Source organism: Leptidea sinapis, chromosome 21 (genome assembly GCF_905404315.1).
Source record: "Leptidea sinapis chromosome 21, ilLepSina1.1, whole genome shotgun sequence".
In the NCBI taxonomy this organism is placed as follows: Eukaryota; Metazoa; Arthropoda; class Insecta; order Lepidoptera; family Pieridae; genus Leptidea; species Leptidea sinapis.
Window position 1 is genome coordinate 13107771 of NC_066285.1, and position 19524 is coordinate 13127294.

Sequence of the window (19524 nt, forward strand, 5' to 3'; positions counted from 1 at the left end):
ACGTGTGTCACGTGACATGTTGGGTACATGTATTGGCAAAGCATGCTGGCAGCATCAATAAAGTGAACACGACAGGTACCTGCACTGGTAGGAGTACAATCTGAGCAAGGTGTAGACCTCCTCGGCCATGCAGCAGTTGCCCTCCATGAGTGAGAGCGCCGGGAGTACCGCCGCGTCCAACACGGTCAGGGCCTCGTGGTGCAAGGGATCTTCTGGGACGGAGCGCGACGCTCGCAGGATGCGAATTATCTGGTAACACGTATTGACTTTCAGCCTGGATATATTATGTCAATTATAATTAACACCTAAACTCTCATCGCGATACGACTATGATCACATTGCACTTTGTCTGTCTCGGCACACCAATCCGTCTAAGCAGAACACTACAGTATAAGGGCACTGAAATATACGACAATGTTCGTACACTAAGATGGAATACTAATTCTGATATATTGCACAGAACAATTATCTTGCAATAACATAAGCTTTGTAAATCTGTAATAGTAAGTAATAATAATATAATGCTTACTTTGTACATCAGTATTGGATCATAATGTAATGTAGGTCCCAACAAGATCAGGGCTGGAATGACTGTGTCCTTCATGTCTTCAAATGTTTTACATGCTTTTGGCGCTAGAGTTGATTTCAATGGTGGAACTGGTTTTCCAATTATTTTCGGAGCTACTCGACATTGACTAAAATAAATCAAAATTATTAGATACTACTTGCATAATTTGAACTAAATATCATCAAAAATCATGAATCGATTTTTTCTCGGGTTAGATTCATAGCACTGTCGCGGCCACTACAGTCTAAAAAGAAATGACAATCACACACACACTAAAAATATTTACAACATAGTCTCAGGGTTTTCCATTTCTAAGCACCGTAATTGTTTTTAAATAATTGTACTATAAATGGTCAGTATGGCGGACATAATCACAACATACATATTTATAAATTGTATCCCAACAAAACAATCATGAATTGAATTATTAATTTAATAAATTTACCACATTGATTAACACAGCGAATATAACTATGATAAACACAACCTTTAAAATGATAAGAATGTTAAAATATATTACTTTCTGTAGAGAGGTTCAACGAGTGCATGCAACATATCACAAAGGGCTGTTGCGGGTCTCTGTGGCATGGCAGTGATCAGCAGGCGGTTGTATAAAGATGAAAACTCGCGCCAGGCTCGCACACGCAATAACGCCTCACCCAAAACCAGCTTCTGATTAGCCCAATACTCCTGTAAATAATCAATAATTATAATTATGTGTGATACAATGAAGATTGTCTTAAATTTAAGATTTTGACCTACACTGTATGCTTTATTAAAAACAAAATAAATAGGTGAAATAATAATTCTGAAATATTTGGTTGTTTATCAAGGAGTTGCGGAGCTTTATCGCTGACGTCATTTGTTCAACCTATTGAATAAAAAGTGTGGATAGACCATACAAATACTTAATACCAATACTTAGTAGTCTAGCTCAATCTTACATTGGCTAAATTGAGGTGACCCGCACAGGCCAGAATAGAATTAATAATAATAGACAGGTTCAATCACAATCAATTATGTTATTATTAAACTGTAATAAGTCAGAAATGCCCACCCCGCTCCTATGCCGCCACTCACCCGCAAGTGATAAGTAAGGGCCAGAGGATGCTTGCCCCCGGCAAGCATCCTCTGGCCCCATGACACCTGCCTACTTGTATTGTGTGTTTATCGCGTTCGACGGATATGGATTTTGTCAATACTGAGGAGACTTAACGACTTTTCATTTTGAAAAGAAAATAAAAATTGTAATTGAAAAAAAATATATTAATATATAATATAATCCCTATATAGAATGTGTATTTACCTGAGGATCTGGCTTTTCCTCAACAAATTCTGTAGGACAATTGGCTTGTGGTCCTTTTGTTGAGACAATATTTAATTTTCGGATAAAGTCCTGAATTAATTTAATTTCTCTATCAGTTTCTTTGGCCATTATAGTGTCATCTGGACGAAGCTAAAAAAATTATTGTTCATAAGATTCATTATAAATATTTCATTATATAATAAGATGATGCTCAGACACTAAATTTCAAATACAACAACCACAATGAAATAACACAAGAATTTTGTCATTGAATAGTTGACTACAAAAACTTCTGAAAAAATTAAATATTGTCCGTACCCAGGGATAAATGTTATCCAATGAAATGACTTGATGTTGTAAAAGAAGCGCTATAACAACCATTAAATTTGGTGGCTCTTTGTAGCTCTCCAACACTTCCATATTACTTAGCTTAAAGCCTAACACCTCGGATATTACTTGTGGATCACACATATAGCCCCTAATCAGGGAAATGAAAAGATTATCTAAGTGTGGTCTTGCTTCAAAGGACTCCAATATTATATCTAGCACTCTATTTGGATCTAAATTGAAACAACCTGAAACAAACAAATACTCTTTACAATTTTAATCTAACACTTGAAAACACAATTTTATTTAATTAATTAATTAATTCGAACTGGTTAACATTTAAGTGTTACTTTCTATTCAACTGAATTATAAAATTTTTGTTACAGAGTTCTGTAACAAAAATTTTACGGTTCATTGTTATGTAGTTCATTATAAGGATTATGTTGAATAAACCAGTTTTAACATCACCCAGGGCATCTGTCATAGGCCAGTAATAATAGAATTTATCCTCACGCTAAATTTCCGATCCAATTTTTTTTTTTTATGAGATAAATAATAATAAAATATAAATAAGTTCATTACTATTGCAGGTAAGGAAATGAACTATTCGTTTTTAAGTAAATAAACAATCAGGACATTATATTTTTAATTTGAAATGTGATCGTTATTCGACATTCCATTTAGTACCAACATTCAGTTATGATAATATTAATAGAATCATTTATAACCTGTTAATATTATATTGTTTTAATAATTATATTAAGATATTATATTTGGTATATTTTTACTAATTGTATTATATAATCACATGCAAAATCTTAGTGATGACACTTTATTATGATGTTGGTAGTTTCGTATTATTAAGGTTGGTAGTAGGGTAACTGTAACATATTGCTCTCAGCTATTGGACACTTCTTTTTGGGGCAGTCGAAAGTATCGGATGTGCTGGCCACCCGATTGCCCAATTGTTTTAAATCATTTAATGCTACTTGTATATAGTTGTGATTATAGTGAAATAATTGAATATATATATTCTATTCATAAAAGTATTTTAATTATACCTCAGAAGTGGAATGTCGCACCAGGGTGTGCTCTAGACCATGGTAAATTGAAATAGTAAATCTATATATTTGTACTTTGAATCAATTCGTAGTTTAGGTGTTAAGTGAATGCTTAGTTTATTATTGCAATCTTTATTTATTTAGAAATAAATTAAAAGTCCCAGGTTGAAGCATAAGTATTTGTCAATGTTTGTGGTACTTTGGGTCGGGTCAACTCTCCTATATATTGAGGGTGCGATGAAAATTGATCAGGGTTACTCTCTGGTAATTTCACTGTGCTTTTCATTACGCTTCTTATATAGTGAATTATTATTTTACCATTACAGAAAGAAATAAATAAAACATTTATTTACACACACACAAATCACAAAAAGGGAACAATTAAAAATATAAAAAGAGCTTTAAAAAGTGTTTAAAAATTTGTTTTTTCGAATTTGTTAACATGCCAAAAGACTCAACAACAAAAGAAATAGATCAACACAGGGATTGAAACAACACTGGAGTCTGAGGGCAATAATGAAAAACAGAGACATGAACACCTTTATGTTATCTTATATCTTTAAATGAGCAATTCTTGTATATATATAATCTGAATCTTGGAAACGGCTCCAACGATTTTCATAAAATTTAGTATGCAGGGGATTTCGGGGGTGATAAATCGATCTAGCTAGGTTTCAATTTAAAAAAAATGGTTTTATCCATGTTTGAATGAGAAACAGCTACAATAACATTAGAATACAAAGGTAAATTTCGCCACTATATACAAGACTATTATAGCTCAGATGGGACATTGGGTGATCCGGAAAGCAGAAGACCCCGGTTCGAATCCAGAAGTCCTATTAATTTTTTTTTTCTTCAAGTTTTGTACATTCTTAAAAATCCGAGCAAGGCTCGGTCGTCTGGATATTACATTATTAAGAATACTAGCAAGAGTATTAATTTCTTGTGAATAAATTTTTATTTCCTTACAGGTTTTTGCCAAATTCAGACTTTTGACAAAGCATGATCTTCTGACTATCAAAAGTCTATCAAAATCTTTTGATAGCATGACCTCATACCTAGCGTTTGAAGTGTATTGAACTCTAATTGTGCAAGGCAATCACTATGGTTCTACTTTCTTTTACACCCTACTCCACTTTAGGGATTTAACATTATCCTAAAAATAAATATGTGAAATGGTGGGAAAGAAGTAAAGTAAAGATTTGACTATATATAAACCAGTGGGAGGCTCCTTTGCACAGGATGCCGGGTAGGTTATGGGTACCACAACGGCGCCTATTTCTGCTGTGAAGCAATAATGTGTAAGCATTACTGTTTCGGTTTGAAGAGTGCCGTAGCTAGTGAATTTACTGGGCAAATAAGACTTAACATCTTATATCTCAAGGTGACGCGCTCAGTTTCACTCAGAATGTTTGGGGTTTTTCAATAATCCTGAGGGGTACTGCAATGGGCAGGGCATATCAATTACCATCAGCTGAACATCTTGCTTGTCTCGACCCTTATTTTCATAAAAAAAAATCCAAATCAGTTTAAAAAAAAATATATATATTTTAAGATGTAGTAACATTTATAGCCAGACTAGTTACTTATGTAATGCAATGATTATAGAAATTGGAAGCATGTATTGATCAAATAGGTCCTCCAAATGCTCCTATGATAGAAAAGTGCAACAGGAATACCATACCTATTAGAGACTGTATTATTTCCAGAATATTTTTCCAGTCTGTTTCTTCAGCTATCTCTTGATTTAATTCAACAATAAGTTTAGCATAGCCTTCACTTTCTTCTCTAAATAAATTAAATTTACGTTGCTTATAACTGGAAATAAAAAATATTTATAGTTTGGTTTGGTATCAATAGGCTTAATTTTAAACATGCAATAGTAATCTGTATTGTCTGATGGAACTTTCCAAGCGATTGTAATTCAGTTTGAACCCCATAAACATTGTCAATACAATTTCAATGCATTTTAAGTTAGTTTATCTATGGAAATGTTAATTTTTTAATATAGTATATACAGTGGTGAGCTCGATGTATGGACCTCATTTACAGAGACATTCAACTATCCTGATTGTATGAAATTTGACTGTTTGTACTGAAAAAGGACCACATCAATAAAATTTTGAATCAGAAATTTTGAATGAAAGAGTTGATGCTAGTGGAAGACAGGTTTAATATCAGATTGTCAGATTGGCAAATAGAGGTTTGTAATGTAAACAAACCCTTTTGGGGAACACAACTGTAGCCAAAAACACTCAAAATTGGGAATCCTACTTCTGTAATCTAAAATGTTAAAGTCATAATGTATAAATATATAGTCATAATAAAGTATGCAAATTTTATAAGGTCCACAGGACTGATGTGAATCATATGGTGTTAAAAGAGAGTATAGGTGGTGGTTATCACAATATATAAATATAACAAAATACAGAAGTTATTATATAACTAAAACATAGGTATATAAGGTAAATGGTATTAGTTAATACTCACTATAGTTTAGTCTTAACTTTAATAAATTTTGTATAAAAGTTTTTATTTTTCAAAGTTCCTACATCTTGCAGTGTGTCAATTTCTAATCTTTCCTTTAATAATTTATCTGATATCAAAGGTTCCAATTCTCTAACAACATAGCAAAAGTTGACTCTTTCTTCATTCTGTACATCTAAAGAAGTTTCTGCATCAAGAACACATATTACATCCAAAAGAATTGATGGAATATCTGCATGCAAGGCCTGAAATCATTTAACAGATAAATAAATGCAGAAAATATTAAATCGGTAATAATAGACATTTTCTCACTTACAATTATTTCTCGAAGAACCAATATTACTGCATCCTTTTTCAAATAACCTTTGAGTCCACAAATAAGTAAGTCATATAAACCTTGTGAAAAACCAGATAGTTTCCCAGATTTTGTGAAAAGTGGACTCTTGTTTTCGTCTTTTATGTGCTGTGTTATAAATTTTACACTGAAACAGAGAGGGTTATCAAATACAATGTCATTTGCAATAAAATAGTACTTGACTACTTATGTAGGTAGATTTCTAAAGCTAACACAAAATAGATACTATATTTAACTACATTTTCGACACTTTGTTGTTTTAAGATTTATTTATAAGGTTAATTTTAACATTCAACATGTTGTATAAAACTGAAAATAATTGTTAATTAAACTCACTATTGATCCTTTCCTGATTTTTCCCAATTTTTACAATATTCTAAGACAAATTTAGGAGTCGCACTCATTTTGTTTAATCGTAAAAATAAACAAAAATTTCACAACAAAATTAGACATGCGATGCCGCAGCCATGGTTGCAAATTGCAATCCAGGCCTCAGGGGTGGGACAGACGCCTTAAAGTGACGTTTTCATCAGACTATAGTGCCATCTGTTAGTTGGCCCGAAAATGAAAGCTTTTGGCAGCTGTCACTCGCTTTGAAACATTTCAAATTTTCCTTAAAAAATTGTATTACTGCCCACTGGTCATAAAATGGCGGCTACGCCTAGCATATTTATTGCATATTTATACTACTTTTCTTTTTTCGAGAGGAGTAAAATACATTTACGTATTGAAGACCCCGAAACGGGGCCCATATGTCGGGCTCGGGTGTAAACACCCCCTACCGACTAAAAACCTCCTCTGTGCTGTTAGCCCTGAAGGCTTTTACAGCGTAGCCGGGCGGGGGCCTTGGAAGCCGAAAATGTAGCTCACAGGCGCGGGGCGCCTCGGAAGGAGACTCGAAGCTCGGACCGCCTGCTCACTAGGCTGGATGGAGAGAAGATCACTAACGATCTAATATATCTGTTAGTCCAGTGGACTCTAGGTTTGACGAGACTTCGCACTCGCCGGCGAGTGCAGTGTTATATGTATGTAAGTATGTGTGAGTGTATATAAGTGTGTGACTATTTGTGTGTAGTGTTATTGTAGGTGTGTGATTTGTGATGTGAGTGTAAGTGGTGTTAAACGATTACAGGACGAGAACTATCTCGTCGGGCTTCTATCAAAGTGTGTGAATCGTATTTTATTAGGTTGTGGCTGCTCCAAATCGTCAAAGTGACGAGTGGCAGCGGTTTGATGCACACGGCCGCGCCTACGTCTTCGAGGGTGGTGTGGTTGGTTTGGTGTCGGTGTTGGTGATGGTGCTGGTGTCGCGTTCCCGATCGTAATATAGTCGTCCGGGTCGACTAGTACGTGTCGAGGTCACCTCTGTTTGTTCAGACTGTGGTCTAGAGGAGTGTAAGCACATGCCTCTCTCACCAAGATATTAGGGTGCTCGGCCACCTTATCAAGGTAGCGTCGCGATATCTCCTTGAAATGTTGAGCGATGGTCGGCAGCTCAAGATCGCGATGGAGATCTACGTTACGAACAAACCACGGCGCTCCGGTGGCCGTGCGCGTGAATCTATTCTGAACCACTTGCAAACGCCGCAAGTGGCTCGGCGGCGCGTGGGTAAACACGATTCATGCGTACGACATAATGGGACGTACGATGGTCTTGTACAATGTCACCTTGTGTCTGAGCGGTAGTTTGCTTCGCTTGCACACAAGTGGATACAGGCGGCTAAGGACAAACCGGGCTCTATTGCAAACCGTGCTGATATGTTTTGCGAAGTGCATGTTACTGTTGAACGTAACACCTAAAATTTATAATGTTGGGCCCACGGAATAGGGGTCCTATATAATTTAACAAAAGGTATAGGGGACAAAGATTTTATTTTATTAGTATTACCAAAGAGTACCGCTGCACTCTTTGAGGGATTGACTTCAATCCGCCATTTTCTGAACCAGTCTCCTAGTTCATTAACGGCGGCCTGAAGCACTCTTATATGAGTCGCGAGGCGCCCCCGAGTGGCGCCATAATAAAGAGCCGTGTCATCCGTATTGTGCGATTTGCACTTTCTGAGGCTTCGGGAGGTCACTCGTGAAGAGTGAGAAGAGGGTCGGGGACAGAACTGAGCCCTGAGGCACTCCCGACCTGATGGGTCGGGGCGTGGATAATGTGTCTTCTACTCGATAGCGGAAGCTACGATCAGTAAGGTAGGCTCGTATGATGCGCACGAGCCTGTCTGGCATACCCAGTTCATACAGCTTAAAGATTAAGCCGTTATGCCATACCTTGTCGAAAGCTTTCGCGACATCGAGAAATACGGCCGCTGTAACTGTACGGTATTGGATTCGTTTGAGAATATACTGTTGCGTAGCAACGCTTCTAAGTATATGACGAGAGTTGTCAAACTTCAAGACAGCTCCGTCAGCAATATTCGTAGCTCAGCGGAAAAGTGTTTACTTTAGACGCTGTAGACCCGGGTTCGATACACCTACCAGTGTATGGAATTTTTTGGGTTTTGTAAAGTTAATGGAAATTTCTAGTAAGTTCAGGATCAAATCGAACAGAAAAAAAGGGATGGAAAATGTGTAAGCAGGATAAAATAGTTAAAAGAATTTTCTAGTACAATTTAAATTTAAAGATGGAATGGGGGAATCATTTTGAAAATGGAACAGATCCGGGGGTATATAAGCCGTACTAAGCGTGGCCTACGGCAGTTCTAGTTCTGACTCGAAAGTGTAAAGAAGAAGAAGAAAAGAAGAAATAGTGAAAAGTGGAAGTGTTCCAAGAAGAAGAAGATAGAAGAGACCTAGTGTTCGGTGCAGTGTGACGCGTTGAAGGTACTGCCGCCCACAAAAGGAACAGCGGCAGACCGACAAGTGCAAGTTCAGAAAAAGTGAACGCAAATAAAGACTCGTTCCTATAAGCGGAGTATTATTTCCAATCCCTGACCCACTCCCGTGTCAATTAGTGTCAGAAGTGGGATTGGAAAGATGCCATTAGTGCCCAGGAAAGAGAAGGGAGTGACCACGCGAGCGGGAGCAGCTGCAGCGGCAGAGGATGAGTCACAAGAAGCATCCAGCTCTGGACTCAGTGCGACCGTGTCAGCACTGCAGACACCTGCTGTAGACATCAGCGCACTCATGCAGCAGATGACCGCCATGATGCAAGAGCAAGCGCGCCGACAGGAGGAGCAAGCGCGCCGACAGGAGGAGCAAGCGCGCCGACAGGAGGAGCAAGCGCGCCGACAGGAGGAGCAAGCACGCCGACAGGAGGAGCAGCTGCGGGGCTTGCAAGAAGAATAAGCGCGCCGACAGGAGGAGCAAGTGCGCCGACAGGAAGAGCAAGCACGGGGAGCAGCTGCGAGGTCTGCATAAAGGCCTCTCCAAGGAAATTTTATCCGTGGTGCAGAAAAACTCCGCCCGGATTGACGCTGTGGAAAAGGAGATCGCCCGTATTGACTCTGTAGAAAAGGAGATCGCCCGGATTGACACTGTGGAAAGGAAGATGGGGGAGATGGAAGCAACCATTCATCAGCTCAATAGGAAGGTCGTGTGTGAGGGTCCTTCAGCCTGCGGAATCACATCAACCAGAAGTTTAAAAGTACCCCCTTACGACGGCAAGTCTTCCTGGGCCGCCTTCAAGCTACAATTAGAGACGGTCAGAAGGGCAAGTGGTTGGAGTGACCAAGAAGCACACTCTGCCCTCACACTAGCGCTGGGAAGGAGGAAGTAACCTACACGAACCTTCTTGACACGTTGGAGGCACGTTATGGCGATAAACACCCTGAGCATGTGTACCGGGCGCAGCTTAAGGACCGCAGTCAAAGGGCCAACGAAACTCTGCAGCAGTGGTCCGTGGAAGCTGAGAAGCTAGAGCGTAAAGCATATCAGTCGTCGCCAGCTGCAAAAGAAGAAATGTTGCTCCAAGTGTTCATCGATGGAATACTGGACGCCGAAGTAAGAGCAGCCGTACGACTGAGTCATCATACTAGCTTGAAGGAAGCGGTGGCACATGCGTTGGAAGTGGAAGCGGTTCGCCACGATTCTCGGGCGTTGAGACTTCGCAAAATTGTACCAGCAGATTCCAGCCAAAGGCAAGCATATAGCCCAGTATGCTATGGGTGTGGGGAGCGAGGACACATTAGGAGCACTTGCCCCAGGCGTGAGAGCATAACGCAAGGTAGGAAGGATGCGGCGGTCTCAACGTCACCAGCAGGAAAACTAGAAAAAGCCAGGGCAGTGGGGTGGGCGCTGGCCGGTACAAGCAAAGCCCCAAGGATCTTCGTTAAGCAGACATGTGACGGAAACACTTTAGTTATAGAAGGAATGATATATGGAAAATCTTGCCGTTTCACTTTGGATACAGGAGCCTCACGTACAGTCGTTAGCCAAAGAAGACTAGAGAGCATCGGAAGACGACAAATGCGAGAAAATGTAAACTTAACACTCACAACAGCTACCAGCCAGAGCATACCAGTCCAGGGAGAGAAGATCGTGGCCATGAAAATCGGGTATACGTTGTACTGGCAAAAAGTGGTAATCGCGGATATCACAGATGACTGCATCATTGGGTTGGATTTTCTTCGAAATCATCAGTGTACGATTAACATGAAACATGGTGTATTGAAGCATGGAGGTGAAGAAATTCCAATAAAAGGCGGAACTTTTGGGAAAGTGTTGTGCTTACGAGACACTACTTTAAATCCGAGATCGTAGACCCTTGTTCCGGTAGTCCTGCCAAGGGATGACAGAGGAAGAACTTGTAAATGCGCTATAATAGAAAGAGAGACATCCGAGACGACATGGATCCCAGCCAGGACTGTTGTGGGAAACTCCCAAATTGCGATGGTTCCCGTGTTAAATCCTCACGAGGACAAGCAAATCATTAGGAAAGGAACAGTGATAGGAGCATGTGAGGAGATAGCTTGATTAAGAAAGTGTGAAGAAGGGAGGAAGACCGTAGCTGCAAGCCAGGATGTGAACATACAGAAACTTCTGGATGGCTGTAAGGATAATCTTACCAAGCTACAGTTAATAAAAGCGAGAAATTTCCTGCTACGCTACGCCGGGATGTTCTCGAAGTATGACGGGGACATCGGAAGAACTGGTTTAGTGAAACACAAGATCAACACAGGAGACACTGTTCCGATACGGCAAAGACGTATTCCGTTTGCACGTGAGCAAGAAGTGGAAGATATGATTCGAGATATGAAAGAAAATGGTGTGATAGAACCGTCATCGAGTCCATGGTGTTCTCCAGTGGTTCTGGTGAAGAAGAAGGATGGATCAACTAGATTTTGTGTAGACTATCGGCGTTTGAACGATGCAACTAAGAAAGAGAGTTATCCATTGCCAAGAATCGATGACACATTAGATTCACTTTGTGGCATGTCGTGGTTCTCTGCTCTTGATTTGAAAAGTGGCTACTGGCAAGTCGATCTGGACCCTAAAGACAAGGAGAAGACGGCTTTTTCAACCGGAAAAGGGTTATGGCAGTTCAAAACAATGCCTTTCGGATTATGCAACGCCCCAGCTACTTTCGAAAGGTTGATGGAGCATGTGCTGGCAGGTATGTTGGGAGAAACCTGCCTTGTCTACTTGGATGACATAATCATTATGGGACAAAGTTTTGAAGATCATCTTAAGAAGCTCGAAAACGTCTTCGCAAAATTGCAGGGTGCCAACTTGAAGTTGAGTCCAAAGAAATGTTCCTTCTTTCAACGTCAGGTGAATTACTTGGGGCACGTTATCTCGGAGCAAGGTGTTGCGACGGATCCTGTCAAGATAAGTGCTGTCAAGGACTGGCCGACGCAGACAGAAAAGACACACGTGAGAGCATTTCTAGGACTATGCTCTTATTATCGACGCTTCGTGAAAGGGTTTTCCGATGTTGCTAAGCCCTTACATCGACTGACGGAGGAGAAAAGAGCCTTTTCCTGGAATGAAGAATGCGAACAAGCTTTCTTAGAGTTGAAGAAAACACTATGTGAATCACCTATCCTTGGATATCCTGACACAGAGGGAAGATTCATAGTGGATGCTGATGTTAGCAACACCGGAATCGGTGGAGTACTATCTCAGAAGAGAGGAGATCAAGAAGTTGTAATTGCATACTTTAGCAAATCTTTATCGAAGCCGGAGAGAAACTACTGTGTAACTCGTAGGGAGTTACTGGCCCTGGTAAAGACATTACAACATTTCAAAAAGTACTTGTTGGGTCGCAAATTTCTCGTAAGGACTGATCATGCCGCCTTGAAGTGGTTACTAGAATTCAAGAATCCGTAAGGACAAGTGGCCAGATGGATTGAGCAACTTCAAGAGTATGACTTTGAAATCGAGCATCGAGGAGGAAAAAGTCATGGAAATGCAGATGCGTTATCTAGAAGACCTTGTCCGATGGAATGCAAACATTGCATTCGTCAGGAGGAGAAAGAGAATTTTATAATCCGGCTGATCAGAACATATTCGATCGACGAGAACTGGAGCAACGATGCAATGAGGAGAGCTCAGGAAAATTACAAGGACCACTTTTACATTGGCTTGCAAGTGGATCTATTAAACCAAAATGGTCTGAAGTGGCTAGACACAGTACGGCTACTAAGAGTCTCTGGGCAAAATGGAACAGTTTGGTGATGGATGACGGGCTGCTCTGCCGGAAATGGGAAACCCCGCAAGGAAAGGATTGCCATCTGCAATTGGTCGTTCCCAGGGAGAAGGTGAACGAGATCCTGAGAGCTTATCACGATGGTTCTTCAGGTGGACATTTGGGAATAAGAAGAACTCTCATAAAAATTAAAGAACGATTTTACTGGTTGCATTGCCGTGATGATGTGGAAGACTGGTGACTGTGGTAGACTGACCGTAAATGCAAGATTTGTGCAGCTGTCAAAGGACCTCAGACCCGGAGCAGAGGAGCTATGAAATTGTATAATGTTGGGGCTACGTGGGAGACAGTAGCTCTGGACATAGCCGGACCGTTTCCAGTCACCAAAGCTAGAAACCGTTACATAATGGTGGTGATGGATTATTTCACGAAGTGGCTGGAAGCATTTGCTCTACCGAATCGAGAAGCAGTTACCGTTGCGACGAAGCTGGTGAATGAAGTTTTCTGCAGATTTGGTGTGCCTTTGGAGATGCACAGTGACCAAGGGCGGAACTTCGATTTACAAGTATTTCAAGAAGTGTGCAAGATCTTGGGAATCCATAAGACCAGAACTACGCCATATCATCCACAATCGGACGGGATGGTGGAGAGGTTTAACCAAACATTGGAGCGACATCTGGCAAAAGTAGTGGACAGTCATCAGGATAACTGGGATGAGTACATTCCACTGTTTCTTATGTCGTATAGAAGCGCAATACACGAGACGACAACGGTGACTCCTGCGTACACCAATTTTGGAAGGGAATTGAAATTGGCAGCTGATTTACTCTCAGGCTGTCCACCGGATACTCCGAAAAGTATAACAGAATATGTGGATGAGTTACGGAAAAAGATGGTTGACATCTACGAGGAAATTAGAACAACTGGGCTTAAGGCAAGTGAACGGATGAAGACCCGCTACGATCGAAGAGCTAATATTCCTAGTTTTGAAGAGGGAACCCTGATTTGGTTACGTACGCCCTGTAAGGAGCATACGGCCTTAATGCCGAAAATGGCCTTTCCCTCCTTGGTGAGGTCCAGGATGACGATCACCAGGTTCATTGGCTTGGACACGTGTCCACGCATGCGGTGTACCTCTTGCACAGGAAATCCCTGTGCCTTGAGGTCTTCAAGGACGTCTGCTGTGTCCAGTTCTTTGGGCACATTTCGCAGGACTACCCTTAGTCGCTTCTCCTCCGGGAGATTGTAAGTGTGGAAGCCCACACTCATATCTCGGAGGAGAGAGGTTAGGGCGCGGTGATCCGCTACCTCCCTAGTCTCCACCTTTATTAATGATTGATACGCTCTCGCTGCGTCGGAGAGCGATTTATCAGCGGGAGTGGGAGAGGAAGCGGCACCGGCCGCTTTGCCGGTGGCATCGGTGACGCCGGCGAAGAAGAAGGCGATACTAGTCCGCGCTTTTTCTTTTTACGGTTGACGACTTCTAAGAAGCTAGTTCCATGTCTGACTCCGGGTCGGACATGAAGATACCGTATCTCCTTTCCGGTTGGAGTACCAATTTGGAGCCGCCCGTTGTGTCGAGCTGCCCCTTTTCATATGCGGCATATACCTCAGGGTAATTAAGATATATGTAGCTCCCGAGGCTACTTACTTTTTCGGCTTGTTCAGCCATATTATTTAGTTTATTGGTACATTGAATATGGAGATACAATTATAATAAAAACAACAATACGCGAGGCGGTAACAACGAACTATATTAAATATATGAATAAATATTTATTAATAAGACGCGACGGGGGCGTGCCCTGATGGGCCGTTACACGAGTTATTGCAAATCGCTGAAAATAACAAAAGTAGAGTAATAATAAGAAGACTACTACTAAGACTTAGCTCTTATCCTGCGCCGACGGCTGTCTTTGCTGCTTAGGTGCCGACTTCCGGAGAGCCGACACTATCACCAGAACTGCAACACACAAACACACAATTAACGTGCCGTATCACTATTACAAACAAAACACTTAATAATAAACGCTCGACGTTCCGCGAAGGGACCGAGCAGGTGCAGGACTGTAGGAATCCCGAACAATAGAGTGTGACCACAGGTGGCCAGAGCAGGTAGTGCAAGACACAGGTATTAAAATATTCGAATAAGGACAGATAACGGAGCACAGGTGTGCTCGGTTTGGCTGCCTGAATCGAACTCATTTATACTACTAAATCTATCCTTTATGTTGTGACAAAATTAGATAACTAACTCTACGCGCAATTTCAACATGGTAAAAAATTGCAATACATACATTAAAAAGTAGAGTTAGTTATTAATTGCGTCAGAACATTAAAAATTAATTTTATAATTTCGATTTTCGAGCTTATATATAGTTATTTTCGGGGCCAATCTCCAGATGGTGCTATCTTTCAAAGAGACAGCTCATAATGCGTAGAGAGAGCTCTCATTTCACTATATATTATTATACTCTTTGTTGCAATCAAAGCACAGAACCTTTTAAGCTCAAGAGAGTTAGCCCCCCAGATTTTTTATTTTTTAATTTTATTTTATTACATCGTTAGTTCGCCATTTGTTCTTCATTGTTCTCTATAAACATTTGTTTGTTCTCGTTTTTTTTTTTTAAATTTGCAATTCATTAAAATTGATTAGGTTAGGTTATGTTAGAACAGTTAAAACAACGCACGAGCCGAGCGTAGAGTGCCGCGGCAGCGGCCGGCGAGTGCCAGAACCAAATAGTAGGCGTTTCTCCCCATTTTTAATTAATTGTTTTTAAATAAACCACAAAAGAACAAACAATTATTTATAGCGAACAATTAAGAACAAACTACGAACTAACGATATGCGATATTGAAAATTCAAAAAAAAAAAAATTTTTTTTTGGGGGGCTAAGTTTTATGAGCCAACCTTTTACTCTAACGAGAATCAAAGAGAATTTAATTTAAACACTACGTTCAATAATTGAAATTTCCAAAGAGAAACAGACACAGACTACGTAATACATAGGAAAAGGCTAGTTGCTACTTGCTATTGGTCCGACTAATTAATTATATTCGCTTGGCGGACGATTAGTCACTTCGCATAGGAAATACTACATATTATTATGGAAACAGTGTCAGTATATGATTGGTTTTATCTATATGTATTAAACTCTTATAAATGGGAAACAGAGATTAAGATTGAGAGATTCACAAGAATTGTCAATATCAAATGGTCATCAACGTATAGCCTGTTTTCCACCGCAAGCGGAGCGTGAATTCTCTTTGGTGGAGCAGATAGACTAGGGACTCCGTTCAACTTACAAGACTAAAACTGACTTTGTGACACACTTATGTTTTCGTATTTAAATAAATAAACTCATATCATATTTTTTTTTGAAAAATATGCTAAGTATTGGTTTCATAGTGTTGTGCAGTCTCTATATTTGTATTCGATACGATGAACATCGTAGTAAACAGTAAATATGACTGCTTCAAATCCAAAAGATTATATGACTCAATGTTCGTAAAATTCTGAGGGCTAATATTGGGGTTTACATGATTCGGTTGCTTTAAGAGAGCAGACAGATCTGACACATTTCTTTAGAGCTTTGAATACTTCATAAATCCCTGGTTACCCCAGAATGGTATTCTACTTCATTCTACTTGTGAACGCCACCTATCGAAAATCAACGAAATGATCAATCAATTTGTTTTAATTTTTCCTCTTATCACTAGAGGGCACTAAAACGAAACGACAAACGAATTAAATAAACATCCGAGTCAAACATTTCTGTATTATATAAATAATAATCTTGTTTAGTATTAAATAATGGAATATTATTCTACGATGTCTTCCATCACCGCTAGGAAGCTTACATCTCGACAACTGGAGAGCAAATTTGGACAAACGCTAGACGAACTAAAAAAATACAAAAATCAATGTGAACAACTTTTAGAAAGAGAAGAGAGCGAAAAAGAATTTCTAAAAATTCTGGATCAGAATAAAACTTTGAAAATAGAAATGGCTGAAATATATTAAAAATCGACTGATATTGAACAACAAAGAGATTACTTACAGAAGCTGTTAGATAAGATGGACCAAGACAGCAATTTATTTGACAGCACTTTACAACGCTGTAGCATTCTAGAGTCAGAGCTGGGCAATGCTCGTAGGAACATATTAGCCCCAAAACGAGGAGTACCAATCCTCGCGAAGACAATCGTTATTTGATGAGTTAGTTGATACCGCAAATACTTCAAATAAGATAAGTTGGGACAACCCATTGGTGCAAACATCCAACAAAGATAACCGCTTAAAGAGCTATTTATTACTTAGCAATAATAAACTCAAAAAATACTCTAGAATAAATAGATAAATTAAAAAAACAAATAGATTAATAAGGAAAAATAAAATTTTCTGTAATAACACATTATTACGCAAAGAGCGCTTGCAATTATTAAATTTAATTGAAAATCAAGAAATGCAATTACAACTGCACAAAGAGAATACCTAACGCAGTATACTACAACTGGAAGAAAAGAACTAAATACTATGTCGGAACATTATGAGATTCTAAAAAGTAAATATGAGCAAGCTCAAGCGGAGACCGAAGAACATATTCTTAAAATGTCTGAACTGTGCGATCTCAGTCAATATAATTACGATAGGTTCGAATCTTTGAAAAATAACTACATATGTAACTGTAGGATTACCTCTACCACAAAGCCAACGCAGCCTGTTGACAGCTCGTCGGCATCCAGACAGCCGGTGAATGCGTCGCCCATTACTAACGATGAATCACCTCTATGTAAACCTATTACATGTAAGGACCAACTTAAAAAGCATAATATTGTGATTAACTGTGATGAAATTGGGAAAAATATTAGCTCACAACTTCATCGAGTGGGTAGTACCTCAACTTTAAACATCTGTATGCCAGGGGCTAGCTACACAGACATATTAGATAAAATATTGGAACAAAGTTTTGCCCCAGAAACTACATTAATTATATTAATAGACAGGAGGGGGAAAACAAACAGAAATTAGTTAATAGAGTATCTCACGAAGTTAAATTCTTTAAAGAACATTAACAAAATCATTATGTTTGCATTTCCTTATAGTCGAACTCTAGACACCAGAGAAAATGACATTCGTTATAACCTAAATATGATATTATATACTCTGACTTGTAGAAACAGTGATAAATTTCATTGCATAGATACTAATACTAAACTAAAACTAACACTACGGAATTAAAAATAGAGCACATGATCTGTTATAGTCCTACCTTAAAAACCGAACTCAAAAGGTACAGATCCAAGATGCTAATTCGCAAGGTTCCTTTATTAAAATGGGAGTATCACAGGGATCTATTTTAGGTCCTATTTTGTTTTTAGTTTATATAAATGATTTACCGCTCTATGTACGGGATATGTGCAATATTGTTATATTTGCAGACGATACTTCTCTTTTATTTGAGGTTGATAAAATAAATCCAGACTTTGACAAAGTAAATAGTGTCCTCAAACTTGTTCACCAATGGTTTACAGCGAATAACTTAGTTTTAAACTCAAAAAAGACCAAGTGTCTTAAATTTTCCCTATCAAAGATGGATTATACCAATAAAATGATTCTCGACAATGTTAATCTGGATTTTGTAAATGAAACAATTTTCCTGGGCATTAGATTAGATGCCAGATTGCAATGGAGTCCTCAAATTTCACATTTGGAGAAAAGACTTAGTTCAGCTGCTTACGCTGTAAGAAAAGTAAGACAGCTTGCTGATGTAACTACAGCTCGTATTGTTTATATTAGTTACTTCCACAGCATTATGTCATATGGCATACTGCTGTGAGCAGCTGATATACAGTCTATGTTTATACTGCAAAAAAGGGCAATTAAAAGTATTTATAATCTACGTAGCCGTGATACATTGAGAGAACTTTTCAAAAAAATAAATATAATGACGGTGCCTTGACAATATATACATATGAAAATATTATGTATGCTCGAAGAAATATTAAAAATTTTGATAGAAATTGTGATAAACATTGTTTTGATACTAGAAATAAATATAAACTAGCATGTCTAAAGTACAGATTGTCTAAAGTTAATAATTGTTTTATGGGCCTATGTATTAAATGTTATAATAAATTACCTGAAAATATTATAAGTCTTCGTGAAAATAAGTTTAAGTTTGTTATTTAGCGCATACTATCACAAAATGCGTATTATAAGATAGAAGAATATTTAAATGACAAAATTATTTGGAATAATAATTGTAATTTAGTGACAAAACAAAATAAATTGATGATAGGTAACAGGTATTATATGAACAATACCATCGATGACATTTATATTTTATATTTTTATTATTGACATTTATATTGTTATTATTGTTACATTTATATTTTACGATAATGTATTAATTATTATTATTCAATAAATTGTTTTGATTTGATTTGAGTATCCCATATCTCAGAGTGCTGTCTACAAACGCATGATATGCTGCTAACATCGCAGTCATATCAACTACTTTCTTCAGCATATGTAGAGCTAATGAAAACCTATTTAGTTTTTTAATGACATCTATGTGTGTTCTCCATGACAGATTGTGGTCAAAATAAATGCCCAAGAATTTTGTGGACTTCTCTTCATTAATCGCTTTACCGTCATAATTTATATTTAATCCATACGATTGTGTGTTTTTGTAAGCAAATTTCGTCATGCATGTTTTATTTAGATTGATTTTTAGATTATTATAATATAACCACTCTATTAGTTCGTTAAGCAAATTGTTTATGTAATTTTCATATGTTAATGGATTGTTGTAAATAAATATG

The 19524-nt window shown here is 38.6% G+C and overlaps 1 protein-coding gene across 1 annotated transcript in view; it reads right to left on the reverse strand.

Moving 5' to 3' along the window:
• LOC126970555 (THO complex subunit 2) overlaps positions 1-6608 on the reverse strand; it is a 52526-nt gene extending 45918 nt beyond the window's left edge. Inside the window, exons 1-9 of the mRNA XM_050816526.1 lie at positions 6441-6608; positions 6066-6231; positions 5753-5994; positions 4947-5080; positions 2193-2449; positions 1875-2024; positions 1089-1258; positions 530-695; positions 80-249 (exon numbers count right to left, since the gene is read on the reverse strand). Of these exons, the coding sequence (XP_050672483.1) occupies positions 80-249; positions 530-695; positions 1089-1258; positions 1875-2024; positions 2193-2449; positions 4947-5080; positions 5753-5994; positions 6066-6231; positions 6441-6508 (1523 nt within the window). The 5' untranslated portion in view covers positions 6509-6608. The remainder of the gene's footprint in view (positions 1-79; positions 250-529; positions 696-1088; positions 1259-1874; positions 2025-2192; positions 2450-4946; positions 5081-5752; positions 5995-6065; positions 6232-6440) is intronic.
• Between the last annotated feature and the right edge of the window lie 12916 nt (positions 6609-19524).